This window comes from Acinonyx jubatus, chromosome E1 (genome assembly GCF_027475565.1).
Source record: "Acinonyx jubatus isolate Ajub_Pintada_27869175 chromosome E1, VMU_Ajub_asm_v1.0, whole genome shotgun sequence".
Classification (NCBI taxonomy): Eukaryota; Metazoa; Chordata; class Mammalia; order Carnivora; family Felidae; genus Acinonyx; species Acinonyx jubatus.
The window spans coordinates 38,756,414-38,783,540 of NC_069397.1; the positions used below are offsets into that span (position 1 = coordinate 38,756,414).

The 27,127-nt window shown below is 40.0% G+C and overlaps 2 protein-coding genes across 3 annotated transcripts; both read right to left on the reverse strand.

Moving 5' to 3' along the window:
- Positions 1 to 2,823: 2,823 nt before the first annotated feature.
- On the reverse strand, positions 2,824 to 9,333 carry KRT25 (keratin 25). Its single transcript, XM_015087752.3, has 8 exons — positions 8,735 to 9,333; positions 8,362 to 8,444; positions 7,787 to 7,943; positions 5,697 to 5,858; positions 5,486 to 5,611; positions 4,666 to 4,883; positions 4,233 to 4,300; positions 2,824 to 3,190 (listed from the first exon to the last, which is right to left on the reverse strand). Exons 1-8 carry the CDS (start codon positions 9,161 to 9,163, stop codon positions 3,081 to 3,083), a joined length of 1,353 nt encoding a protein of 450 aa, XP_014943238.2. The 5' UTR covers positions 9,164 to 9,333; the 3' UTR covers positions 2,824 to 3,080.
- Positions 9,334 to 19,211: 9,878 nt separating this feature from the next.
- On the reverse strand, positions 19,212 to 24,910 carry KRT26 (keratin 26). Of its 2 annotated transcripts, none has more exons than XM_053212214.1 (8): positions 24,410 to 24,910; positions 23,863 to 23,945; positions 23,320 to 23,416; positions 23,036 to 23,197; positions 22,825 to 22,950; positions 22,011 to 22,228; positions 20,687 to 20,754; positions 19,212 to 19,638 (listed from the first exon to the last, which is right to left on the reverse strand). In XM_053212214.1, the coding sequence occupies exons 1-8, from the start codon at positions 24,836 to 24,838 to the stop codon at positions 19,484 to 19,486; spliced, it is 1,338 nt and encodes a 445-aa protein (XP_053068189.1). In that variant the 5' UTR covers positions 24,839 to 24,910; the 3' UTR covers positions 19,212 to 19,483. The 2 variants fall into 2 exon arrangements, with proteins under 2 accessions (XP_053068189.1, XP_014943237.1); XM_015087751.3 differs by having other exon boundaries at positions 23,320 to 23,476.
- Positions 24,911 to 27,127: the final 2,217 nt, after the last annotated feature.

Consider the following 27,127-nt stretch of genomic DNA (forward strand, 5'->3'; position numbering starts at 1 on the left):
TTTCTAAAGATATCCTTGTGGGGCGCCTGGATGGCTCAGTCAGTTAGGCAGCTGACTCTTGATTTCAGCTCAAGTCATGATCTCATGGTTCTTGGGATTGAGTCCTGCACTGGGCTCCGTGCTAACAGCGTGGAGCCTGCTTGGGATTCTCTCTCTCTCCCTCTCTCTCTGCTCCTCCCACCCTCACGCTCTGTCTGTCTCTCCTCCAAAAATAAATAAAAACATTAAAGTTTTTTTTTTAAACGTTCATGTCTGTGGTACACATGTATGAACTTGCACGTTCCCTCTCTCTTCAAAAAATAAACATTAAAGAAAATAAACAAGATAATTTTGTATGGTGATGAGTGTTCTAATATAGTAGCAACTTTTGCTAGAGTGGTCAGACACAGCTCTTCTGATGGGAATGATACAAAGGAACCAGCCATAAGGAGGTCCAGGGGAAGTGCACGTCAAAGGGAACAGTTAGCACAAAGGCTCGGAGGCAGGATGAACTTGTATTCAAGGAATAACACAAAGGGCGATACGGTTAGAACTGAGGGTGGGGTCAGAGAAGAAGTTATGAGTGGAAGGATAAGCAAGGCCAGGTCATGTAGGTCACATACTGAAACATTAAACATTGTGGGTTTTTGTAAGTCTTTTCTTGAGGCACCTGGGTGGCTCAGTTGGCTGAGGTCCAACTTTGGCTCAGGTCGTGATCTCATGGTTCATGAGTTTGAGCTCTGCATCAAACTTCAGATCCTCTGTCCTCCTCTCTCTGCCCTTCCCCCACTTGCACTCTCCCCAAAATAAAATAAATATTTCAAAAGAAATAAATGAAGTCATTTTTCTTGAGGTGCAATCAGTGATATGCTGGTAAATACTTAATGACCAACTCTCAGGGAGGAATGAGTCCTGATTTACAGTGCTAGCCAATGTCTGTGGTGTAAATACCTTCTCTGCGGCTGATTTCAAGCTAGGTGACATCACTAAATGGAGAGGTGGGAAGAGATGTACAGAATTGGTTCTTGTGAGATAGAGAAACAGCTCCTGGACACCACTAGGTATAATTGACAGAAATATTAATTTGCCCTTTTGATGTGTACAGGGCTATAAATTTTGACAAATAAGAATTTACATTTGGGGGCACCTGGGTGGCTCTGTCGGTTGAGTATCCGACTGTGGCTCAGGTCATGATCTCGTGGTTCGTGAGTTCAGCCCCGCATTGGACTCTGTACTGGCAGCTCAGAGACTGGAGCCTGTTTTGGAAGCTGTGTCTCTGTCTCTTTCTGTCCCACCCCTGCTCATGCTCTGTCTCCTTCAAAAATAAATAAACATTAAAAAAAATTTTTTTAAAGAATTTACATTTGGCAGCATCACTATAATGAGGGAGGATTTGATGATAGGTGGGAAGGGTGGTGTAAGTTCCTTCAGCATTTAGATAATTGTGCAAGATCTTTCTTTTCTAAATGGAGTTTTCTCTGAGATTATAATATTTTGTTTCATATAATCCGATGTAGGATCTTGTTAGGCATTTTGACCGTAGTGGCCTCTGGCTAAGATTCATTAGAAGAAGACAATAAAAGTAACTCAAGGATAATTCTAGTGTCCTTAAAGGATCCCAGCATCTTCTCTGCTTAACATTTTCAGATGAAGCCTGAAATCAAATTTTCATGGATGGATTACAACATGGATAGCCCATCCATAGAAGACTGAGAGTCACCAAAGTATCTAGGGGTAATATTTGACCTGAGGAAATTATGTTTTCAGTTCATCTGATTTATTTCCCTTTACTGGAAATGGATCCATTGGTCAAGAGAGTTATAAGCATCAAGCATACTTTGTAATACAAGTGAATGACTCCATTAATAAATAGAACTTGGATTCTAAACCAGGATGTTTGCTTTAACCTCCCTATATTTGGGATATTGTTTAAATACATATTCAAAAAGAAAAGGAGATTTGAAAATTCATCATTATAAATATCAAGTATTAAAAAATGAGTTAGCATTCATTGAGCACTCACTCCATAAGTACATGATCCCGTAGTTCATTTGTTTAATCTTTACAATAACCCCTTGAGAGAAGTAGTGTTATTATTTTATAGATGAACCTGAAATGTATGCATCGTAGCTATTATGAAAGAGAAAAAGCTTGTTATTGTATCACCAGTATGGCAGATTGGGGATTTAAGTGGAAGTATTTTTATTCCTCCTGAATTTGTCTTATTTGAATTATTGGGAAAGCCTCATGAAAATCTAGGGGGAAACCTGTCAATTATTTTTATAATTTTTCTTTTTTTTAATAATTAAAAAAAATGTTTATTTAGTTTTGAGAGAGAGAAAGAGAGAGATAGAGCGTGAGCTGGAGAGGGTCAGAGAGAGATGGAGACACAGAATCCGAAGCAGATTCCAGGGTCTGAGCTGTCAGCACAGAGCCTGACGCGGGGCTTGAACCCATGAGCCACAAGATCATGACCTGAGCTGAAGCCAGATACCTGACTGAGCCACCCAGGTGTCCCTAAAATTTTCATATATTCAAAGCTGTTAGGGGCGCCTGGGTGGCTCAGTCGGTTAAGCGTCCGACTTCAGCTCAGGTCATGATCTCGTGGTTTGTGAGCTCGAGCCCCATGTTGGGCTCTGTGCTGACAGCTCAGAGCCTAGAGCCTGCTTCGGATTCTGTGTCTTCCTCTCTCTGCCCCTTCCCCACTCATGCTCTGTGTCTCTCTGTCTCTCAAAAAAATAAATCAAATGTAAAAAAAAAATAATAATAAAAAAAGCTATTAGATGTTCATACATGTGTACCACAGACATGAACGTTTTAAAGATAAGACAATACCACCAGTGGTAACTTGCTAAAGGAAGAAGGTTTATTGAATACAAAGAACTGACATTTTCTGTAGGACAATCAAGTCATCATATTTGTATGTGACATTCTTCCAGATGAGTGGGGAGATACCACTATTGATTGCCCAGACGGTGCTCATATTTCAGTAACAGAAAGAAAACAGGACAGGCATTTTTCTTAGGCTTGCTCATTTTTCCAGACACAATGCTCTCTCTTCTTAGAGAGTATTTGGCAAATTCTCTCTCTTGTGTCTCGAATCAATTGCTTTGAGATTTCTCTTCCAGGGAGTGCAGCCTGGTGGTAAGTATTTTGCTTCGTTGGTCTACCTCCTCAAGAACTTTCTTAACCACTATGGCTTTGGCCAGATCTAAAAATTAAAATTTAAAAGGAGATTTTAGAGAGTTGATAAAAGATGAATAAGATCACGATAGCTAAAATGTGGAGGCAGCCCAAGTGTCCACCAATGGATGAATAAATAGATACATAAAATATGGTATATCCATACAATGGAATGTTATTCAACCTTCAAAAAGAAGGAAATTCTGACACATGCTACAACATAGATGAATCTTGAAGATACTGTGCTAAATGAAAGAAGTCAATCACAAAAAGACAAATATTGTATGATTTCCCTTGTATGAGGGACCTAGGGTAGTCAAATGTATAGAGAAGGAAAGTTGCAGGCTGGTTGCCTGGGGCTGGGAGGAGGGGGTAATGGGAAGCTATTGTTTAATAGTTGTAGAACAGGATGAAAAGAGTTCTACAGATGGATGGTGTTGATGGTTGTACCACAATATAAATGTACTTAATGCCACTGCACTGTACCCTTTAAATCATTAAGATGGTAACGCTTATGTTCTGTGTATTTTACCACAGTGAAAAAACTGAAAGAAAAGATGAATAAGAAATTATATCAGTTAAAGGACTAATAGGCTTTTGAATAGCATGGACTATGTAGGAAGCACAAATAGATAAACTTTTGGTGAATTTTGATTTCTTGGTTCGCTAAAAACATGGTGACATATGCCACTGTTTAAAATTAGCACATACCACTAAAGTTAGACACCCAGCACACGCTGATATCTACTACAAATCTTTATCATATCTGTTCTCATTAAGCCCTGGGAATATAAAAACAACCAAGCTGGACATTGCAAGTGAAATACGACAGCATAAAAACACAATTCCATTTTGGGGTGCCTGGTGGCTCAATCGGCTGAGCATCTGACTCTTGATTCTGGCTTGGGTTGTGGTCTCACGGTTGGTGAGTTTGAGCCCTGCATGGGGCTCTGTGCTGGCAGTGCAAAGCCTGCTTGAGATTCTTGGTTTCCCTGTCTCTCTGTCCCTCCCCTCCCAATAAATAAACAAACTTAAAAAAAAAACAAACCACAGAATTTCATTTTAATTACCTCTGACTTGATTTCCCATGTTTCCAGATCCATAATCTTTAGACTTGTAACCTCCAGACTTGCAAGCCCTGTGAACACATATCGTTGGAAACATCACCAAAGAGTGATTCAGAGGGAACCCCTTTAATTCTAGATTCACTCTCGCATTTTCTTTAGCTATTTGGTGAGAACAGTTGCCGTGGGTTACACAGTTGGAACGACTCTGCCTTAGTATCTAGAGGTGATATTTTTGTCATACCTTTAATACAGGCTTGTCATCTTTTGGTTTTGTCACATGTTGCTAATTTGTATGTTGGCAGGCCCGTGTTCTGTTTAATCTTTAGCATTTGTGACAATAAATACAGTCATGTCAGTTTACATTCACTTTCCAGGGATCTAAGTTTCAAGTGGACTTCAGTACAGGACATCGTCCCTATAAATTTGTTTTACCCACCCATCATCTCCACCGATGAGGAGGCAGTAGGTCTCAATTTCCTTTTCCAGGTGGACCTTGATGTCGAGCAGCTGCTCATACTCCAGTTTCTGGCCCTCCGTCTCGGTTCGGACCTGGTGCAGCTGTTCCTCCAGGGCCCCGATCTGAGCCTGGATCTGGGCGAGCTGCGTGCAGTAGTTCCCTTCGGTCTCGGTCAGGGAGCACTCCAGGGAGTGTTTCTATCACGAAACAAGAAAGAACCTGAGGCAGATACAGATAGGCAGAAATTTGCTCTGGTAGATGATTTTCTTCTCTTGTGAACTTTGTCTACAATTGTGTTCAATTTCACACTGACACATGGTTAAGACTGTGAAATTCTTAAAAAGGAGCACATGTCTCTGGTTGAATAAACTGGAGACATGAATGTGGCTGTTTTGGCCGTTCTATGTAAAATCCTATTCTTTTCTTATGTCCTAAGTTAGTTACATAAATGTGTATGCGGATATGTTTCCACAAGGGTTAGGGGCCTTAAAACCAATAGGTGCATATTTTAAAAGCAAATTTTTTTTTAACGTTTATTTATTTTTGAAAGAGAGAGAGCATGAGCAGGGGAGCAGGGTCAGGGAGAGAGGGAGACACAGAATCTGAAACAGGCTCCAGGCTCCGAGCTGTCAGCACAAGAAACACGCCTGGAATCCAGGAGCAACAAGCAAGGAGATCATGACCTGAGCCTAAGTCAGAACTTAACTCAGCTTAAGGAACTGATCCACTCAGGCGCCCCCAACTGGCGCATATTTACAAGGATACCCCAGGAGACGGTGGGAATTCGTCCTTTGCCTACCGTGGCTAGGAGAGACTGAAGTTCAATTTCCAGTGTTTGGAGATTGCGTTTCATTTCAGTCAGTTCATTCCGGGCTGAGGTGGTGGCCCCGACGTCCTCGGAGATCTGCTGTTGCAGCGAAGCGCTCTGAAAAGGTATAAACCAGGGAGCAAATCTTAGTTTTGTGACTGTCACTAAGATGCGGAGGGATTGTTCTCTGGACAAGACTCACCTTCTCGTTGAACCAGGCCTCCGCGTCCCTGCGGTTCTGCTCGGCCAGGTCTTCGTACTCGGCCCGCATGTTGTTCAGCAGGACCGTGAGGTCCACGCCGGGCGCCGCGTTCATCTCCACGTTCACGTTCCCGCCCGCCGCGCACTGCAGGGCCTGCATTTCCTGGAGGCCAAAAAGTGTGCTGCTCAGGTATGCAGGGATCTCACAGTCCAGAGGCATAGCTTTGGAAGGATGTTTAGAGTACATTTAGCTGTACATCCCCACCCCCCGCCCCCCGCCCCCAGCTAAGCAACGACCCTTCTCTACTTTTTATATTCCCGTCGCAAGAAGCAGCCTGTTTCCTTATGGGAGAATTTTTTAAATTGTTCCAGAGCTCTTCCATATGGTGAACCAAAGTCCTGCTTTTATAACTCCGTTGGTTTTAGTTCTGTTGCACAGAAAGTCTTAATTCCTTAAGATCTTTAAAATGAATTATCTGTCATCTCTTATTCTATCCATTTACAACTGAAATGTCTCCACATTGGTAGACTGGTCTTCCTTCCACTTAGAGAGCAGCTTCCATGTGTTCTTGACTCAGCTACATCCTGAACACAACATGGACAGGGTTGAGGGGCTGAGTCTGAATAATTCTGAACAATTGAAATAATTATAAGTATTTATGTTTATTTATATTTATTTATATTTATAAATGTTTGTCTATTTATAATTAATAGGGGTGCCTGGGTGGCTCAGTCGGTTAAGCATCTGACTTTGGCTCAGGTCATGATCTCAGGTCTGTGAGTTCGGGCCCCTCATCGGGCTCTGTGCTGACAGCTTGGAGCCTAGAGCCTGCTTCGGATTCTGTGTCTCCCCCTCTCTCTCTGCCCTTCCTATACCTGTGCTCTCTCTCTCTCTCTCTCTCTCTCTCTCTCTTAAAAATAAATAAACATTAAAAAAAAAGATGCATGTGGGTTTGTCTGTGAGTGAAGCATTAAAAAAGTCAATTGTATTTAATTTATCAAAAATGTATTCAGTAACAACCATGGGCTATGCCCACAGTTGAACCCATATATCCACATAAATGTTGTTTTTTAACTAGTTATTTTTATAAGACAGCCTCATGACTAATCAAGTAGCATTTTTAGCTTGATCTCCTGTGTTAAGTAGTAGGCTCGACTGTGGAAGCCTTTTGGCTGTTTAAAAATATCAAATTCATTTTCAAAGAATAAAGATTTTTTTTTTCCCCAGAAAACAGTGGTTCTGAAAGCAATCCCAAAGCTGTGTCTTAGGAACAGTGGCTGTATGATCTGATTTCGAAGTAGCTTCCTAGTATACTTTGAGGTATACTCTTCATTTGGAAGAAAAATTTTTGATATAACAATTTATTTTCAGTCTCATTATTTTTATAGATACACCTATTAAGAATATACATCAAGGGGTGCCTGGGTGACTCAGTCAGTTAAGCAGCCGACTTCAGCTCAGGTCATGATCTCACAGTTACTAAGTTTGAGCCCCGTGTTGGGCTCTGTGCTGACAGCTCAGAGCCTGGAGCCTGCTTTAGATTCTGTGTCTTCCTCTTTCTCTGCTCCTTCCCCGCTTGCACTCTGTCTCTCTATCTGTCTAAAAAATAAATAAACACTAAAAAAAAATTTTTTTTAAAGAATATACATCAATATTAAATGTATATATTTACTGCGTGTATAAAGTAAATGCTTATGTGTTTTGAATCTTTCACAATTGTGTAGAAATTTAGATCTAGTTTTCTTAGGATATGCTTATAGTATGTTTATGTAATTAGATGTAATCTCTTAACTGTATCATTTTAACTTAGCTATAATTACCTAGCCAAACACTACTCTTGTAACCCTGATTGATCTGGAAAACAGGATTCTTCCCCCCTCCCCACCCCTCCATGGGAAACTTGATGAGAGAGCAAGAAAGGGTGAATCTAGACAAATATCAGGCCATTCCTCAAGACAACTCAGGCCTCATGCTTGTCTGACAATGGGTCCTTAGTACCAATTTCTTATTTAAGAAGTCAAGCGCATTATTTTCTGTCAGATGGAAGGTATCTGCAGAGGGGCAGCAAAATGTGCGCAGACAGCTCTTACCTCTTTATGGTTCTTTTTCAGGTAAGTCATCTCCTCACTGAGAGTTTCATACTGAATCTCCAGATCTGTTCTGCACAAGGTGATTTCATCCAGAACTCTGCGTAGCCCATTGACATCACTCTCTACACTCTGATGAAGAGCCAGCTCATTTTCATACCTTAGAGAATATTAATGATTTTCCAGGATGTCATATGGTGGGAGAAATAGTCACCAATCAGTGATCAAACACTAGAAGTCTGGACTTTTGAAGTGGGAGGTTTGGCCACAGAGACATTTTCAAAGTATATTGTATATATAAGAGCTATTATTTTCTTTAATTTGAGGCATGTCTTCGGCAGAAAAGAAACTAGGGGATGGGATGCTGCTTTTATAGCAGTTCATACTTTATATTTCATAGCCAAGTATAAAGAAGTAATAACACTCTGTTTATTTTTTTTTATTCTGCTTCAATCCAAGTGTTTTACCAGTATTAGAATAAGAGTTGGTAATATTTAATGGAGGGATCAAAAACTAAATTAAATTTAATGCTTTGCATCAATCACCATGTATCCTTTTCACTCTCTGAGCCTACTTACTTGAGTCTGAAATCATCCGCTGTCAGCCTGGCATTATCAATCTGCAGAACAGCATTAGCATTGCTGGTGGTGGAAGCAATGATCTGGAAAAGGGGGGTTTGACTTTTAAAAGGCAATTTATTACAGCCAATAAGATACAAGTATTTTTTTTTTAGAGTAGGGAATGGAAATAATAAAAATTAACATAGTTACTAGTCAATGACATTTTTATCATGAGTTTCACCAACTGAATCTACTCAATGCTTATTTCCAATGCTAAATTGAAATTTCCTTTAAGAAATTACACATAGGGACGATAAGTGTTTTCAGTATTCAGTGAAGAAAGGAAAAGAACGTTTAGAAATAAACATGATTGTGAAGTGTCATTTCTTACCTGATTTTTAAGATCGTCGACTATTGGGAAGTATCTACTATAGTCGTGATCAAGACCACGGCAGGAACCAGGCCCAAATTTCTCATACCAGCCCTTGATCTTCTGCTCCAGGTCGGCGTTGGCCTCCTCCAGGGCACGCACATTCTCCAGGTAGGAGGCCAGCCGGTCGTTGAGGTTCTGCATGGTCACCTTCTCGTTGCCTGACAGGAGGCCGCCCTCATTCAGCGTAAAGCCAGCACAGAGATTGCTTCCCGCTGCGTTGCCTCCTGATGAACTGCCCCCAAAGGCGCAGGAGAAACTGCTTCCAATTCCGGGCATGCTGCAAGCATTTCCAACTCCAAAGCCGGCTCCCCCGCCAGAGAGCCTGAGGGACCCTGCGGTAGGACGGGAGCAGGCCCTCCTGGACCCGCTGGAAAGTCGCAGAGACATGGTGTCAGGACAAGCGCGTTGCACAGCTGTCTCGGAGGAAGTCAGAATGGAGTGCCTCGTCTCCTCAACTCTTCTGTTTGCCTTTTTATAGACAATTCCCAAGTGTGCTCTGGACGAAATTCTGCCTACATAGAGTAAAACATGGCTTGCCAGCCTCAGCAAGTTAGCATAATTGGATGATTTTTCCTAATTAGTAACTAACTTAGCTGGGCTCCTTTCTGTAGGAGGGCAGTTGCCCTCAGGTTGGTGGTTATCTGAGAAATTGGTCTGGGTGGAGTAATGTCAGTTTCCTTATTACATCTTTAAATGGTGAGTGAGTCACTCTTCACTTCCATCCTTAGAAGATAAAACTCGTCCGTCCATCACACAGTAAAAATCTGGCGTCATGGTTTTGGGCTATTATGCTAATAGATATGGATGCTTCTGAGACCTTTCCTACTTTTATTTTCACAGTTCTTTCCACATAAGTAGAGCACAGACTCGTGTTATTCCCCTCAAATGGTCCTTCCATTCTTAGTTTTCCCTCCCTCTTGGCACTGTTTCTAATGGGAACCTCCATTTTGGCTGATGTGCGTCATCTCCTGTTGACACCTATGTTTGGGGATAGTTGTCTTCTCTTATCCATTTTGGCAATTAGGAACACACCCCTAATTGCTGTTATGTGTTGCGGGAGTTTGGAAGGACATTAACGTATTTCCTGACCCTGCAAAAATCTAAAGCAAACCTAGAAGGAAATGTTTCGTCTGTTTTTATTTCACTGTGGTTTAGCTTAGGTGAAAGTCATCAGTAGACTAATTATTCACTGGGTGTGGATTCCCATATATTTATTGAAAACCCTGAATATTTTGGAAAATTTTGAAACATCTGGAAATTGACTTGTGGGCACAATTTCTATGAATATTTATTATGTGAGGCTGTTACAGATTCATTCATTTGTTTATTTAATAAATATGTAGTAAACATCTGTTATGTGCCAGTCACTGTTTTGGGCACTTTGGATAAGTAGAATCATACATTATTTGTCTTTTGGTGATGGGCTTATTTCCTTTAGCATAATGTCCTCAAGTTTCAAGCATATTGTAGCATGTGTCAGAATTTCTTTTCTTTTTAAGGCTGAATAATATTCCATTGCATGTATATACTATATTTTGTTTATCCATTCATCAGTAGATGGACATTAGAGTTGCGTTTACCTTTTGGCTATTGTGATTAAAGCTATGATAAACATGGGTATACAAATATCTGTCCAGGTCCCTGCTTTTATTTCCCATGGGAATTCTACTTCTCGAAAGTAGAACTACTAGATCTTATGGTAATTCTATTTTTAGTTTTTTGAGGAAATGCCATACTGCTTTCCATAGTAGCTGCATTATTTCACATTCCCATCCATAGTGCACAAGGGTTCCAATTTCTGCACATCATCGCCAACATTTGTTATTTTCTTTTTTTTCTTTTCTTTATTGTGGCCATCCTAATGCACATCAGGTGGTGTCTTCTTGTGGTTTTGATTTGCATTTCCTTAATGATTAGTGATGTTGAGCATCTTTTCATGTGCTTGTTGGCCATTTGAATATCTTCTCTGGGGAAATGTCTATTCAAGTTCTTTGCCCATTTTTAGAGTCATATTGTTTTTTTGTTGTTGAGTTGTAGGAGTGTGCTATATATTCTGGATATTAATCCATTATCATTTCATTGTTAAACAGGTTGAATTTATCACTCTTTATTTTTGGATTGTGATTCTATTATCTTATTTAAGAAATGATTAATTCTCCAAGCTCATACAAATATTTTCTTATTTTGTTTTCTAAACATTGAATCATTTTGCCTTTCACATTTAAGGCTTTGGTAGTTTGGAATAATTTTTTAGTATTCTTTTTTTTTTGAATCTTTGATACAGAATCAAATTTCATTTTTAAAAATGTGGATCATGGGGGCACCTGGGTGGCTCAGTCGGTAGGGCATTGGATTTGAGTTCAGGTCATGATCTCCCCATGAGTTTGAGACCCACGTCCGGCTATCTGCTATCTGCTTTGGAACCTCTGTACCCCACCCCCCGCCCCTCTGCCACTTGTTCTCTCCCTCTCTCTCTTTCTCTCAAAAATAAGTAAATATTTAAAAAATGTGGATAATGATACTTTGAGCATATTTACTGAAGGGTGCCATCCTTTCCCTGTAGTGCCATATTGTCAATAAAGAAAGTGTTCACTGCCTCCTCTGTCCTTAAGAAAATCTTCATATAGGTGAGGATTCATTTGGTACCAGTTTTCTATCTGTGCCAGAACCATATCATTTTTGTCACAATTGCTCCATAATATAACATGATATTTGGTAAGGCAAGAACTCCACCAACTCCTTGCCATCAAGTCAATTTTTATTTCTCCATTCCTCTTTTTTTTTTCATTCTTTTAAAAAAATATAATTTATTGTTGGGGCACCTGGGTGGCTCAGTCGGTTGAGCTTCCGACTTCGGCTCAGGTCATGATCTCACGGTCTGAGTTCGAGCCCCACATCGGGCTCTGTGCTGACAGCTCAGAGCCTGGAGCCTGCTTCAGATTCTGTGTCTCCCTCTCTCTCTGACCCTCCCCTGTTCATGCTCTGTCTCTCTCTGTCTCAAAAATAAATAAACATTAAAAAATAAATTTAAAATATAATTTATTGTCAAATTGGTTTCCATACAACACCCAGTGCTCATCCCAATTTCTCTTATATAAATTTTAAAATCAGCTTTTTAAATACAATAAGATCTTAAGATGTGCCTTAAATCTTTAAAACTATTTGAGAAAATTTGACATCCCTATGATATTGTGTATATCCAGAAAATTGAATATCCTTTCCATTCACTGAGGTCTTCCTCAATGTCCATTAGTAAAAAGTTATTTTTCCATATGTGCTTTCATATCATTTTTTAGAACAACTTCCAGATATTTATCTAATGTTGTTGAGGATATCTTTTATTTTTATTTTTAAAATGTTTATTTATTTATTTTGAGAGACAGCATGGGAAGGGCAGGGAGGAGAGGGAGAGAAAGAATCCCAAGCAGACTCTGCACTGTCAGCACAGAGCCCAGTGTGGGACTTGAACTCATGAACCTTGAGATCATGACCTGAGCTGAAATTAAGAGCTGAACATTCAACTAACTGAGCCCCAAAGACATCTTTTAAAAATCACATTTTCTAGATAACTTTTACTATGTAAAGAAATGCAATTGATATTTGCCTAGTGATTTTGATCAACTTTGTACATTCTATTCTTTTCACCCCAGTTTTTATTTATTTTTTCCAGCTTTATTGAGATATAATTGACAAAGAAAATTGTAATATATTTAAACTGTACAATGTCATAATTTGATACATGGATACACCGTGAAATGATTCTCACAGTCAAGTTAATTACCATATCCACTGCTTCACAAGTTACCTTTGTGTGTGTGAGAGGGAAAACTCCTAAGATCTACTCTCAGCAAATTTCAAGTATGCAATACAATATAATTAACTGTAGTCACCATGCTACATGTTAAGTCCTCAGAACTTATTCATCTTCTAACTGGAAGTTTGGACCCTTTTACCAACCTATCCCATATTCCCCCCTCTCAAGGTCCCGGCAACCACCATTTTGTTCTGCATGAAAACGTTCTTGATGTAAACAAATGTAGCAGTGTGTAATGATATTGAGTAAAGTATCAAAGTCCCTCCTCGTTTTTGTCCTCCCTACTCTCCCAGTGTACCCTTCCAGCTGTTTGCACCCTCCAACTGGTTTTCTATTCATTTGCACACATGCATAGTATGTAAATACACAAGTGCCACACGTGAATCATCTGTGTTATATGCACTGTTCTCTAACTTGCTTTGTTCACTGTACGTAATATGCCTTAGAGCATGAGTAGGTGCCTAATGTGGTAGAAACTGTCGGTTGACCCCCAAATTTTTAACTGGGCAATGTCTGCCCACGATAAAGACTGCTTTTTCAGGCATTCTCTGCAGCTAATTGTGACAACGTGATTAAGCTAGCCAATGTGATACAAGCAGAAGTATACGTGGCATGTTCTGGAAACTTTAAGAAAAAACTGAGGGGCACCTGGGTAGCTCAGTCGGTTAAGTGTTCAACTTCTGCTCAGGTCATGATCTCATGGTCCGTGGGTTTGACACCCACATCGGGCTCTGTGCTGACACCTCAGAGTCTGGATCCTATTTCGGATTCTGTGTCTCCCTCTATCTCTGCCCCTCCCCCGTTTGCACTCTGTCTGTCTGTCTCTCTCTCTCTCAAAAATAAATAAACATTAAAAAAATTAAGAGGAAGCTGACACAAGTCTTTGTCCCATCTTCTCGTTTTCCTTCATCCTGCTGGCATGGGTGTGATGGCTGGATCTGATGGTTGGTGCTTCCCCTTGGACCATGAGCCAAGGCCACATTCTGGCTCTGGTAGAGTGGAAAGCTGAAAACAACCTGGGTTTCTGTTGGTGTTCTGGTGCAAAGCTGTCATCATAGCCCTGAATGCTCTACTTCTGCAGTTTTATGCGTGAAAGAAAGAAACTTCTAATTGTATAAAGTCCTGTTATTCTCTTACTGTTACTCGGAGCCAAACCTAATTTTAAGTAATTTGTTCAACCACTCTCTTACTAAGGGACCTTCAGATTGTTTCCAGCTTATTGATATTATTGATAATGCTGAACATGTCCACATTTTTCTTTAGCATGGATTCTTTAAGATTTTTTTTTTTTGCCAGTTCTTCTTAATCAGATTTATTGAGGTTTCATATATCCATAATACAATTAGCCTTTTTTAGCCTACAGTTCTATAGATTTTGCCAAAAACATGGTCATGTAGCCACTACCATAACCAAGATATAGAACAGTCCCCTGACCCCCCCCCCAGCCCCAATTCCTCTGTGTCCCTTCGTACTCCGTCTCTGCCCACAGCCCCAGCTCCAGGCAAACACTGATCGCTTTTCTAGGTCTGTAGTTTTGCCCCACAATGTGATACACATGGAATTAGTGAATTCTTTGAGTCTGACTTTTTCAGTTGGCATAATGCGGTTGACATGCATTCATGCTGTTGAGTGTATTTATTAAACATTTGTTAATTTTTATTGGACTGTTTTCCACTTTTTTTGATGTACTGCAGTTTGTTTATCCACTCACTAGTTGCTTCCAGTTTTTGATAAATATGAATAAAGCCACTATAAATATTCACATACAGGTTTTTATGTGAATGTAAGTTTGATTTTATTTAATATGAAGGAGTGGGATTGCTGGGCCATATATATAGATGGATGTTTAATATTATAAGAAACTGATGGGGCGCCTGGCTAGCTCAATCCTTTAAGCTTCTGACTCTTGATCTCAGCTCAGGTCATGATCTCGCGCTTGGGGAGATCGAGCACCATGTCAGTCTCTGCACTGACAGTGCGGAGCCTGCTTGGGATTCTCTCTTTCCCACCTGTCCCCTCACCAAAATAAAAAATAAAACTTAAAAAAGTTGTACCATTTTGCATTTTCATCAACAATGAATGAGAGTCCTAGTCGCTCCTTATCCTTTCCATCCCTTGCTATTGCCAGTTTGAAAAATATGTTTTATGTATTGTAATAGATGTGTGGTGGTATCTCATTGTGGCTTAAATTTTCATTTCCTTAATGACTCATAATGTTGAACATCTTTTCATGTGCTCACTTCCCATCCATATCTCTTCTTAAAAAATTTTTTGTTTTACATTTATTTAGTTTTGAGAGACAGAGATAGAGTGGGAGTGGGGGAGGGGAAGTGGGAAGGAGACAGAGAGTCCGAAGCAGGCTCCAGGCTCTGAGCAAGCATCAGCACAGAGCCCGATGTGGCTGGCACTTGAACCCACAAGCTGTGAGATCATGACCTGAGCCGAAGTCGGACGCTCAACCGACTGAGCCACCCAGGCACCCCCCATATCTCTTCTTTGGTGAGACATCAGTTCAATTCTTTTGCCCATTTATGTATCGGATTATTTTCCATCCTTACTATTGAGTTATGAGGATTCTTTATGTATAAGAATCTGGATACAAGTACTTTATCAGATAAGTGATTTGCAGGCATTTTCTCATAATCCATGTCTTTAAATTTTTTTAAGTTTTATTTACTTAAGTAATCTCTACATCCGATATGGGGCTCACATTCACGACCCCAAGATCAAGAGTTGCACACTCCTCCGACTGAGCCAGACAGGCACCCCTTGTCTTTCCATTTTCTTAAATAGTACACATTTTTCACATTGATGAAGTCCAAATGAACATATATATATGTATTTTTTTTTCAAATTATGCTTTGGGTGTCATATGTAATGAATTTATGTCTAAACCAAAGTTATGAAGATTTTTCTCCTATGGTTTCTTCTAAAATTAAAAAAAAAAGGTATTTTGAAATAATTATAGGTTTACAGAAAAGTGCAAAAAATGTGCAAAGAAATGTTCAGGGAGGTCCTGGGCAGCCTTCACCCAGGCCCCCAGTGCTAACACCTTATATAACTGTAGTACTTTTAAAACCAGGAAATTGACATTCATATAACCCATAGCATTTATTCAGATTCTGCCAGTTGTACACACATTTATTTGTGTGTGTGCATGCATGTGCACACATGTGTAGCTCTATGCAATTTTATCACATGTGCAGCTTCATGAAATCACCACTGCAATCAAGATACCTAATTGTACCATGTTCACAAGACCCTTGCATGCTAACCCCTTTATAGTCACACCTACCCCCTCCCTCCCAATCTCTAACCCCTGGCAACCATGAATCTGTTCTCCATCTCTATAATTATTTTATGTCACAAATGTGCTATAAACGCAATAATGCAAAATGTGTTCTTATGGATTTGTCTATTGCTTCTTTCTATTCTATTAGTTTTTCTTCATGTGTTTTGAAATTTTCTTGTTTAATATATTCAGGATTGCTTTTTCTGATAGTAATACAACCACTCGTGATTTATTAAAAGTAAATTAAAATTTATTTTTAAAAATTAAGATATATAATTCATATATACCATTGTATTAAGTTTCAGATATATGACATAATGGTTCCATATATGTATATATTACAAAATGATCACCAGAGAGTAGGTCAAGAACATCCATCACCCCACATATTCACAAATTTGAAAACAATTTTTTGGATTAATGTTTATATGATGTGTCTTTTTCCATCCTTTCACTTTCCGTCTACCCGTATTTGTTATATTTGAAGTGAATCTTTTTTTTTTCTCAATGTTTATTTATTTTTGGGACAGAGAGAGACAGAGCATGAACGGGGGAGGGGCAGAGAGAGAGGGAGACACAGCAGGCTCCAGGCTCTGAGCCATCAGCCCAGAGCCTGACGCGGGGCTCGAACTCACGGACCACGAGATCGTGACCTGGCTGAAGTCGGACACTTAACCGACTGCGCCACCCAGGCGCCCCTGAAGTGAATCTTTTGTAGACAGTATATATGTGAGTTGCTCTGTAGAGAAACTCGTGCACACGTCACAGGTACCATGTACAGAATGTTTATAGTAGTATTGTTCATACTAGTCCCCAACTGGAAACAATTCAACAGAAGATAGCACAAGTTGCGCCAAATATTTTAAAAGTTTTGCCAAGCGGGTGGTTGTGTAATGGCGTCTCATGTGGTTTCCGCTTCCATGTCTCTGATTGCTGGCGAGGTTGAACACTTTTCATACATTTACTGGCCATTTAGGATTTCTCCTGGCACACTGAAGATATCATTCTACTCTCTTCTGGATTCCAACTGTTGAGAAGTTGGCATTCATTCTTGCTGCCACTCATTTGAAGGTAATCATTTCCCCCCCATTTGCCTGACTTTAAAGATATTCTATTTGCAAGACGAACAATGACGATTTCATCAGAGACGTGACCATAGCTTGTCAGCTAAGAGTGGCGGCCCTGGAATTGTAGCCCTGGGTGCAGATCACACCACTGGGTGAATTTGAACACATGGTTTAAACTCTTTAAATCCCAGTTTCCTTATTGGTAAGATTGTGGCTTTCTTTTTATCTTGTCTTTAGCTTTACTTTGATCTGATCCATGTGCATTTCATTTTATTTCGATGTGTAGGACTTTTAATCTGTGAACTGGTGTCTTTCATCAGTTCTGGAGAAATTTCAGCTCCTACCTCTTCAACTGTTGTCCTACCCCAGTTGTCTCTGTTTTATCCTTCAGGAAGCCAGAAAAGGTTTACTTTCTCTATTCTGACTTTAAACCAATTGCTAGAGGTAGATCTAGGGCCTGAAGCTTATCCAATTTTTGGTCTCCGATGGTAGTGCTGCAGAGGTACTATAGGAATTAAAAGGCAAACCTATATTTGAATGAAGTGTTACTTCCGTTAAGGAAAATTTGCTGTTCCTTCCAGGGTAAAGGAATCCAGTAGTATCCTGATAAGCATGTGGTTAGTTTTCTTTCTTAAAAAATGGTACCATCTCAAGGACTCCACTTTTATGTCTGCTGATGACAGGTCAGTAGCTTGACCAGCCTGAGAGAGAGGGATGTCACGCACATGTACTGAAGTACAGCCTCCATAATGGCCACTTTGACAGTGGGCTTATTGTGCAAGCTCATTGTGAAGAGGGAGCCTGGCTGACCTCCATGAATCAGCTTGTCCACGTAGTTATGGAGCTCTTTCTCTGGGGTGAATGTTCTGTAGAGGGCGTTAAAATGAGTCACAAAGAGCCATATGTCTTGTGCTCACTCCCAGAGGAATGCAATTTTCATAACTTATGGACCTGTCATATGCGAACATTTCTTATAGGAATTGTGCAAAAATAAAATGTATAAAAATTCTAGTGTATAAGGAGCATAAAGCAGTACTGAAAATAACAAATATGTTGCATTACCCATTATATTCCTGACAGGAGGAGATGTTTGTCTTTAGCAGGCATTGGTGAAAATGAATTCTCTACAGTTTTACACATCTGATGAGTTAAAAGATTTTCCATAGACTAGCTTCTGGCTCCATGCACTTCATACCTTGTATCTTCTTCTGTTATTTACATATTTCTGGTGCTATGTGCTATAAGATACGTTCATATTACAACTTGCAGCCCTGTGCCTTTATGAAATGACACTACATGGGCATGGTGGGCAGTGGGAATAGTCCTAGAAGCCTCCCATGGAAATGATGAGAACCTCATTAATATATTCCATGATGTTCAATTCAACTGTCTTTGGCTTAAGTTGACTTTATGTCCATATGCTTACAATAAGTCAGTTCATGTCTGCTAATATGCCTGGCTAATTGCATCCTTTACTTCCCCTCAAATGTTACATTTATATAATAAATTGTATGGTCACCCATCTTAGACATGATAGGTCACCCCCAGACATGAGGGAAAGTGATAGAGGAGAAATTGGAGTAGAGATAGCAGACTTAACCAATGGTGCTAAAATTATCTTAGTTTTGCACAAATTTTACAAAACTGGCTATACAGATATAATTCTAGGGCCCTTCCTGTGCTAATGAGGGACGCTGAGGCTTATGCATCATCACTGTCATGGTAAATTCACCTGTCAATATCCCTGCCCTCAGCCTGGTCCACCATCCTACTTGGTTCTTCCAAGTCCTGAATCTTTCCTGGATTCTATGGGGTCAGTTAGTTCCTGGAACATGTTTTTTTTGTTGTTGTTGTTGGGCTTCTTCCACCATTCTGAAACAATAGGCTTTCTCCACTGTGGTAGGAGCAGACAGATGAAGGTGCTGCAAAATGGAAAAACAGCTATCCAGATTCAGGTTCAACAAACTAACATTAACTGATCGCCCATGCAGGCTAGCCATTAAAAGGTGAGCAAATCCCAGGGATCAATGGGGACACTCTTCTTCCCATCCATGGAAACCCAAGGACATCTACTCACTCACATAGCGGATCAGGGACAGATTTGGGACCAGAGATTAGGGCTAGTGCTCTTTCCAACTTATCTTGTCATGAACTGAAGTAAATGTGACTGTGTGAGGCACTTTATTTTACCAGAGAATCCTTAGATCTGTCACATTAGGATCAACCGTAGAAATTCAAAAGCACCAGACTCATCAGAAAAAATTGCAACAGAAAACATTTTTAATGAATGGCAAAAAAAAAAAAAAAAAAAAAAAGTCCCCTGTGCTAGAAACAAAACATTGAGATGGAGCAAGATTTCTCCCTCTTCTCAGAAAGATTACATGGAAAGAACATGAGAAAAAGAAGAGTAGAGAAGGAAACCAAATTCTAGCCCTTGCATTTTTTAAGAACAGAAATAAATTATTTTCTTGGGTTATTTAGTCAATGGGATTCTGCAGAGGCAGGCTTTTTTTTTTTCTTTATAACTCGTTTTCTCACTTTGGTGCTTTAGAAGGTACTCTTTGCTCCATTGTAATGTTGCTTATTTTGGAGGATTTTTCTTCAACTGAGTGGACCCTCAGGGAAAGGACATTGCCAAGTTGATCTAGTTCCTCAACCACTGTTTTGACGACAATTTCTTCTTTTGAGTCTAAAATAAAATAAGTGCAAATCTAGTACTCATTCTTAACGGGTTGAAAGATACTTAGTCATTAATGGTAGGCTTTTAAAAGTCATATTTGTTGGGCACCTGGGTGGCTCAGTTTGTTAAGCGTCCAACTTCGGTTCAGGCAATGATCTCATGGTTCGTGGGTTTGAGCCCCCTCATGGGGCTCTGTGCTGACAACTCAGAGCCTGGAGCCTTCTTTGGATTCTGTGTCTCCCTCCCTCTCTGCCCCTCCCCTGCTTGCACTCCATCGCCCTCTCTCTCTCTGTCAAATACAAACATTAAAAAAATTTAAAAATAAAAATAGTGTTTGTAAGTTTGCAGTAAATTGAGATATAATACTGTGTTTGAAGCCTATGCAAGGCCCAGAACTGCCTTATACTTGCCACTGTTTTTAGAACAATGAGTGTTTAAGAGTGTGAACAACCTAAGTGTCAGGCAGGTACTGGCCTGGAGCAAGTAATGTCTTCTTTTTAATACCAACCTGCCCTATTTTTTGTGGTTTAAAATAAAGTAGCTCTTCCACCAAAGCACTGAAACTGGGAAAATAATAGGTCCTAGGTAAGAAAAATGGAGATTGAGTCCCCATTTCAGTAAGTTTATAATTTGACCACATCTGTTCTACAAGAATATAAAATACAAACATTAAGAACTTCCATAACGACCCCTGATTCCTTCATTGGCTACAGGTAACCTTAGAAACAATTTTTTATATTTTTTATTAAAATTTTGTTTAATGTTTATTTATTTTTGAGAGACAGAGCATGAGCAGGGGAGGGGCAGAGGGAAAGGAAGACCTAGAATCTGAAGCAGGCTCCAGGCTCTGAACTGTCAGCACAGAGCCTGACACAGGGCTCGAACTCAGGAGCTGCAAGATTGTGACCTGAGCCAAAGTCGGAGGCTTAACCGACTGAGCCACCAAGGCACCCCAATTTAGAAACAATTTGATTTAGTGTACAAATAAGTGACTTATTAAAACTGCTGCTTTCGAAAAGATTTATACCAAGTTAAAAAAAAAAAAAACCTTCTGTACCTTTGACTTGATTTTCCGAATGTATTGGCCCACGTCCTTTTGATTTGTAACATGTGGACTTGCTTTTTCTGTGAAGAGAAGAGTAAATTGTTGCTTTTTTTTTTCTTTCACAAGGAAGCTCATAAATACCTATGAATTGGGAATAAAAGTTTTGGTGTTCTAGTTTCCACAAAATTAAATTCCTCTTATGCCTAAGAGACATATAAGTAAGCCTCTCATGACCTCAATGTACTGAAGGAGGAAATTAAATAAATGTTTACGATAAGAAATTCCCTTGTGACCAGCTATTTTCTCTTTTGTCTCCCTATCCGGGACTACAAGTTTTCACTCTGACTTTTCAGTCAATCACCTGGCCAATGAACATGTTTGGGGTGCCACAATGCAGAAGGCGCTGGGCTAGCTGCTATAGAAAATGTAGAGTGATGACACAAGCAGTTTATACCATTGAAAATAAAGTACATGCATGTAAGAAGTTGTCTGGAAAACAGCATGAAAGATGTAGTAAAAGAAGTGAATAATGAACGGTGTAATGAGCCCTTAGTTTGAAGGAGGGAGCATCACTGTTGAGTGCCTATGAGAATAAATTGTAGAGGACTGACACTGGCCTTGGAAGATGCATGAGATAGAACTGACTCCCGGTGTGACCACAGGCAAGCATTTAGCAATAGCCACTGATTACCAAGTCCCCTTCTGTGTGCAAGCCACTCTCGTGAGCGCTTCACCTACATAGTGAAGCGCTATGGTCAAGAGTAAAGAGCGTGGTTTTGGTGTCTCACAATCTTACCAATAAGGAAACTGGGATTTAAAGAGTTTAAGCTATGTGTTCAAATTCACCCAGTGGTGTGATGTGTGCCCAGGGCTACGATTCCAGGGCTATTGCTCTTGGCTAACAAGCTATGATCACTTCTCCGATGAAATCGTCATTGTTCCTCTTTCAAATGAAAATGTAATAACCCACTTAAGACAGGGTGCACGTGTGGTAACTAGTGAAGTAACAATAAAATAGAGTGTGTTGTTATGGGACATGTGCTTCCCCAGTAAATCATCGAAGGCAATTTTCCACTTGGAGTATAGGAATTGTTTAACCTTCGGTATTTAGATGTCCTGTTATTATAGACACACACCCTTTATGTACTTAGATATTTGATTTGGCTTACACATGGCTGCTTGTTTTCATTTCACTTGGATGCAGTAATAAGTTCCCAAGACCACAGTGAGTATGATCCTTAGGGTAGGAAATTCTAGAATGTGATACTGGCACACATGTGATACCGAGCAAACCCAGTGGACGTGAGATTAATTTTTTTCACAAGTTAGTATTTACCTTTCTTCTCCATCTAGTAATTTGCAATACGTTTCTATTTCTTTTTCTAAAAATATTTTGATATCTAGAAGCTGTTGGTACTCCAGCTTCTGGCCTTCTGTTTCTGTGCGAATCTGTTGCAACTCTTCCTCCATTGCCCCAATCTGGTCCTGGATCTGCTGGAGCTGGAGGCAGTAATTACCTTCAGTTTCAGCCAGGGAGCATTCATACGAATGTTTCTGGAAGAAGAATAAAGCCAGGCTTGCATGGACAGTAGATAAACAGTGCATTCATATTTAAAACATTCTCAAGGTGGAAAGAAGCATTTATATGAGGTCTAAATCCTTTCAGTTGAAAATCTGCATTAGCCAGGGGTTTTTTGTTTGTTTGTTTTTCAAACAAACATTTTCTCTCCATTGAGAAAGTTTAATTTTTAAACTTTGGGATTGGTGAGTCAGAAGTCTATGGGGGGCGCCTGGGTGGCTCAGTTGGTTAAGTGTCTGACTCTGCATTTTGGCTCAGGTCATGATCTCGTGGTTCGTGAGATCGAGCCCCACATTGGGCTCTGTGCTGACAGTGTGGAGCCTGCTCAGGATTCTCTGTCTCTCCATCTCACTCTGCCCCTCCCCTGCTTGTGCACATGGGCTCTCTCTCAAAATAAATAAATAAACTTAAAAAAGGCGTAATGTTTTATGGACAACATTCTTATTATTTACTACATTTACCACATTTTATACTTTTGGTTATATGTAATTAGTTATATATAGTTAGTTAGATGTGTGTTTGTTCATACATATACACACACTCATTCAAATCAATGGTGACTCCTACGAACCATGGCCACGAGGGACTGAAGTTCTATTTCCAAGGTTTGCAGATTGCGTTTCAGCTCCATCAGCTCATTTCTGGCTGTGGTGGCTGCTCCTGAATCATCAGAAATCTGTTGTTGCAGTGAGGCACTCTGTAGCATAATCATCAGAAGGGTTAGTGAGCGGCTCGATGGTCTACTGACCAAGCCCTTGGTCTGTGATTGGCCACAGATGTACCTTTTCATTAAACCAGGCCTCCGTGTCTTTGCGGTTCTGCTCAGACAGGTCCTCATACTCGGCCCTCATGTTGTTCAACAGGACAGTTAGGTCCACGCCTGGCGCTGCGTTCACCTCCACGTTCACATCCCCCCCAGCTGCGTACTGTAGGACATTCATTTCCTGGAAAAAGGATCAGTCTTAACACTCAAGGAAGAATTTTGATTGATAGTCCAACTCTGCTCTGAAGTGGACAGAGGACTGAAATCAGGTCATATCTGAACCTACCCTGCAGGGTCCCTTACCTCCTCGTGATTTTTTTTAAGGTATGCCAATTCCTCACTGAGCGTTTCAAACTGTATCTCGAGGTCGGTTGTACAAAGGGTCAGCTCATCCATAACCCTGTGAAGACCATTGATGTCGGCCTCTACACTCTGGTGTAGAGCAAGTTCATTTTCATACCTGAAAGGTTATTAAAGCGCTTGAGAATTGTAACCGTAGGCAGGTGCAAAGCATAACTGTTTCCAACATGTTGTATAATGAAGGATAGGATGTTCTATGCATGCCCCTGAGGCTTATTGCATAGGCAAATTGGAATCCCTACTGATTTATAATGAATATTTTGGAAGAGTTCTTTATTCAGAGTTTTTATCATCCAATGTGCTTAATCATTGAATTAAAACGTTGTTTAAAATTTATGATCGCTCTTTTTATAAGGGTGCATTTAATTTCTTCAGGGATTTAGTCTGATGTCATAAAAACATGTTGGCTTTTAAAGCAAAATGTCTGTTTTTTACTCCAATGGTCGTATTTACCTTTATTACAATTAATTACGTTATTTCACCTACTTCAGCCTGAAGTCATCAGCAGTCAGTCTGGCATTGTCATTTTGCAGAATAATGCTGGCATTACAGGTGGCCATGGAAATAACCTGAATAGGGTAGATTGTGCAAAATGTTAAGTGCTGAAAGTCGAGGGAGAGTCCAGAATTTAAATGTGATTCTTAATCTTCTCAACCCATCAACTATCTATTTTAGTATCATTTTTTCCATATTAAAGGAATCTGGCTTTATCTTCAGATAATGAATGTCCAGAGCTTAAGAGCCAAAGTGTAAGCTTTTACAATCACAGATACTTTTATTTCTCTTGATCAAAAAATATGAGCCAAATATAAGATCAATAAAGCAATTATATCCATTTTGAAACTATTTGTCTATGATTTTTTTTTTAATACTACAATTATTTTTTCTACTTACTGCTTTAAGCACTGGGAATGGAGAGTGAGCAAATTCTACATCATGCAAAAATTTTAAGCACATTTCATATTTTGTTTTTTTTTTTTTAGTGTGTATACACCTAGAGTCTCATAAAAGTATGCAAATCTATATTTCTTACCTGTCTCTTAAGATCTTCAATGACTGAGAAATATCTCGTGTGGTCATGATCTAGACCCCGGCAAGAACCGGGTCCGTATTTCTCGTACCAGGCCTTGATTTTCTGCTCCAGGTCTACGTTTGCCTCCTCGAGGGCTCGGACGTGGTCCAGGTAGCATGCCAGGCGGTCGTTGAGGTTTTGCATGGTCATCTTTTCATTCCCGGAAAGGAGGCCACGCTCATTTCCAAGAAAACCAGCAGAGAAGCCCCCACCACCATTACAGAAACCTCCACCAGAAGAAATGCTCCCAAGAGTAAAAGAAACGCTGCTTCCGGCTCCAGACCCACGGCATGCGTTCCCAGCCCCGAAACCTGGACCTCCACCAGACAGCCGCCCTGGGCCAGTTCGTGAGCAGACTCGCCTGGATCCACCAGAAAGTTGAAAAGACATGGCAATAATGTAGCGGAGCGACCCTTTCTCAGCGAGGAGCGAAGCAAAAGTACACCATCCATAGCCGGGATCTCCATTGGCCTTTTATAGGAGTCTGTAGGTCATTTCAGTCTTGACTGTTTCAAGCTGTAATAAAATATTACTTGCTCCCTAATTGTTGTTTTTCATAATTGGGTGATTTTTAATAGGGTCCAGTCTGTAGGTAGAAAAGTGCCCCCAGGATATCTTGGTCTATGAAAAAGGTACCAGGTCGAGTAATACTAAATCATAGTTTCAAAGGTCAAAATTAAATATGAGTACCCATATCTCTTTTTTTTTGACTTCTGGAAGAAAGTCTAGTGTTTTTTTCCCCCCTTAGACAATAAAGAATTAATAATTCACATAAGAAATGTCTACGGCTTTTGTCCTGAGAATGTTTATGGAGTATTTCTATTATTCATGCTTTACTGGACATTTCCTTTCTTATTAATAGGAGGTACTCACAGTATACAGTGATCTGTTGATAGTCGGGTTTTTTAAATTGATTTTTTAAGTTGAAAACTGAAATAATAGAAATCCTGCCATACTTTTTGAGCCTCCGACTTTGGTTCAGGTCATGATCTCACGGTCTGTGGGTTCGAGCTCTGTGTCGGGCTCTGTGCTGACAGCTCAGAGCCTGGAGCCTGCTTCAGATTCTGTATCTCCCTCTCTCTGACCCTCCCCCGTTCATGCTCTGTCTCTCTCTGTCTCAAAAATAAATAAACATAAAAAAAAAAAGAATTCTTTTGAGAGCTGAACTTCCTATGGATGAATACAGAGTAAAATATTTGAAGGAGAGGTGTGTTTTCATCCCTACCTAGAAAACCAATGATTATTGTACTCGAGATGGAAAATTAGTTGTCATAGGTAAGGAGCCTCTTCATTCTCTTCCTTTGACGCCCATGGGAAGTTATCCCATATGGTTGTGCTTCATTTCCCCGCAAGGCAAATGAAAATACTAACACTGAATGTTGAGCAGTTCTGATAATTAATGACTATAAAGCAGTCTGAAGGGCACAAACATTTTGTAGATGTTAATTATTTAAATTATTATAATAAAACGAACATGTCAGACAGGGTCAGGTGTCTATAACTTATAATGCTACAAATTGGCTACTGATTATGGGTTTAGATCGTTTAGAAACAGTAATTTTTTCTGAATGAGTTTTTTTTAATGTTTATTTTTGAGAGAGAGAGAGCATGCATAGGAGCGTGAGTGGGGGAGGGGCAGAGAGAAAGGGAGAGAGAGAATTCCAAGCAGGGTCCCTGCCAGCAACATAGAGCCCAACACAGGCTTTGGGTTCATGAACTGTGAGATCATTACGTGAGCCGAAATCAAGAGTTAGATATTTGACCAACCCAGGAGCCCCCTGGATGAGATTTTTCAATGCTGTGCATATCAGATACTTTGAAAAACACCCAAGATTATTGCTCCTAAAAGATACAGAATATCTGGCAGGCCAGAACACATGGATTTTTTTGACCAAAATATTTTAAGATAATATAAAACTGTAACTCAGCCCATTGCTACAGGTTTGGAACAATGTGTGGTAGGAGGTGCAGCTGGTATTCAGAGACTTGTTTTTGATTTTTTTGTGACCTGGTAACCATTTTAATCTTTTGCCCAAATGTCCCATGAATAAAACAAGAGAAACAGAGTATGGGGTCAGTGTAATAGCTTATAAGTCTTTAGTGTCTTGGATAAGAGGTATTGTGAGGCCACAAAGTATTATTAACATAATCTACTTATCTCTAGATATCTTATAAATACGAATTAACTTGTAATCTTTTGTAGAACAAGTTAGGCATATATTATTAGAACCATTTTGGGGATGAGTTGGCTGTGAAGCTAAGTGCCAACACAGATCACAAAGCAGGACTGGAATGTATGATGCTTAACTCCTGAAAACACTGTCATCTGTTTGCTCATCAGGGAAAATCTCTTGACTTACTTTTTTTTTTAATGTTTATTCATTTTTGAGAGAGAGAGAGAGAGAGACAGAGCATGAGCAGGGAAGGGGCAGAAAGAGAGGAAGACACAGAATCCGAAGCAGGCTCCAGGCTCTGAGCTGTCAGCACAGAGCCCGACATGGGGCTCGAACCCACAAACCGTGAGATCATGACCTGAGCCGAAGTTGGATGTTTAACCGACTGAGCTACCCAGGTGCCCCTTGACTTTTCTTAATCATAGATTTCCTCTACACGAATACTTGCTACAAAAGTTTAGGTATGCTTTAGTCCTTTCCAGAAGTGGGGGGTAGACTTAACAAA

What these genes read in the sequence shown, in the direction of transcription:
- KRT25 (XM_015087752.3), bottom strand. Translation starts at nt 9,163, where the DNA reads ATGTCTCTGCGACTTTCCAGCGGGTCCAGGAGGGCCTGCTCCCGTCCT. An exon ending in GCGGATGATTTCAGACTCAA is followed by an intron (nt 7,944 to 8,361) that starts GTAAGTAGGCTC and finishes ATATTCTCTAAG; the next exon opens with GTATGAAAATGAGCTGGCTC. An exon ending in AGGCCTGGTTCAACGAGAAG is followed by an intron (nt 5,612 to 5,696) that starts GTGAGTCTTGTC and finishes ATACCTTTTCAG; the next exon opens with AGCGCTTCGCTGCAACAGCA.
- KRT26 (XM_015087751.3), bottom strand. Translation starts at nt 24,838, where the DNA reads ATGTCTTTTCAACTTTCTGGTGGATCCAGGCGAGTCTGCTCACGAACT. An exon ending in AGGCCTGGTTTAATGAAAAG is followed by an intron (nt 22,951 to 23,035) that starts GTACATCTGTGG and finishes ATTATGCTACAG; the next exon opens with AGTGCCTCACTGCAACAACA. An exon ending in TTACTAGATGGAGAAGAAAG is followed by an intron (nt 20,755 to 22,010) that starts GTAAATACTAAC and finishes TTCTCTTCACAG; the next exon opens with AAAAAGCAAGTCCACATGTT.